The 1,176-nt window shown below is 38.9% G+C and overlaps 1 protein-coding gene across 1 annotated transcript in view; it reads left to right on the forward strand.

Moving 5' to 3' along the window:
• LOC107744067 (DNA replication licensing factor mcm7-B-like) overlaps positions 1–1,176 on the forward strand; it is a 20,753-nt gene that overhangs the window by 7,071 nt on the left and 12,506 nt on the right. Inside the window, exon 4 of the mRNA XM_016557538.1 lies at positions 422–546. Within this exon, the coding sequence (XP_016413024.1) occupies positions 422–546 (125 nt within the window). The remainder of the gene's footprint in view (positions 1–421; positions 547–1,176) is intronic.

The raw sequence follows: 1,176 nt of genomic DNA on the forward strand, positions 1-1,176 counted from the left end.
TTTGTAAAATAATGTATATTGAATTTATACAGTGAAGACTATTCAGTCTATTTCTAGTCTATTTATTTTATACAATATATTTCTTATTCAGTGCTTTAAGTGTTTGTAGGTCAATTTATTTGTTCTATTGTAATTCATGACTGTTTACTTGTCTTCAGTAAGTTTGTTTTTCACAAGGCAAGTATTTTTTTTTTTTGATATATTGGAATTGGTATCAAGAATTATGAAACTTTGATTGGATAAAAATCCTATGTTAAGCTATATCATTATTGTGACGGGGCCCTGCAGTAAGTCATAGCCCCGGGGCCCATTGAGGTCTTAATGCGGCCCTGCATACAGGATATAAACACTCACACAGCTGAGATTCTGTGTATCCGTAATATTGCCCACTGATCGATATATTCGTGTGTGTTTTTTGTAGGTGGTGGCGAAGGATGCCTTGGACGTTTATATCGAGCACCGGCTGATGATGGAGACCAGAGGTCGTGACCCCGCAGACACGCATGACCCCCGAAACCAGTATCCGTCTGAACTCATGCGCAGATTGTGAGTGACACACACATACTGGAGCTAGCTTGATTCGGTTTTCATTTCGATTCATTTGGATATATATTAGGTGACATGCTAGTTTTTCTTAAGTAAAAAACCTCTCAATGCACAGGGATCTAAAGTCTATGACGGATTTCCGTCAATTGGAAAAAATGAGGGGAAAAGAAACATTTAGCGCATTGTTGTTGTACCAAAAACCATCCCCGCCACGGCTGCAGCTTCTCAGTGAAAACATAACGCATCATTTACTGTCGGGTTATTAGCAGAGAACACAGAGCAGGACTTGAATTTCGGCGCAGGATTGTGGCTATTAATAATAATTGTACTCATTCCCGCAGGTTCTGCACTTATAACACAATGACAGATGACGGAACGTATCATTTGCACGTGCTTTTGAGTCTTGAGAACTCACTCGCGCTCTCATTTTCTGTGCGCCCACAGATCGCGATAAGGAGAGTGACAACTTTTAATAGTTATTAAGGGAGTTTGCAAATGTGATATTGATTTAATACAACAGTTCAATAAACAAGTACTGCCTGATTTTGCTCTATTTCATCAACGAAAATAGTTCCAAATAAAGTAACAGCTGCGCATCTCTAAAAGCAAACACAGCGGTGTTTCATTCAT

Source organism: Sinocyclocheilus rhinocerous, unplaced genomic scaffold (genome assembly GCF_001515625.1).
Source record: "Sinocyclocheilus rhinocerous isolate Xijiao unplaced genomic scaffold, SAMN03320098_v1.1 scaffold7065, whole genome shotgun sequence".
NCBI classification, from domain to species: Eukaryota; Metazoa; Chordata; class Actinopteri; order Cypriniformes; family Cyprinidae; genus Sinocyclocheilus; species Sinocyclocheilus rhinocerous.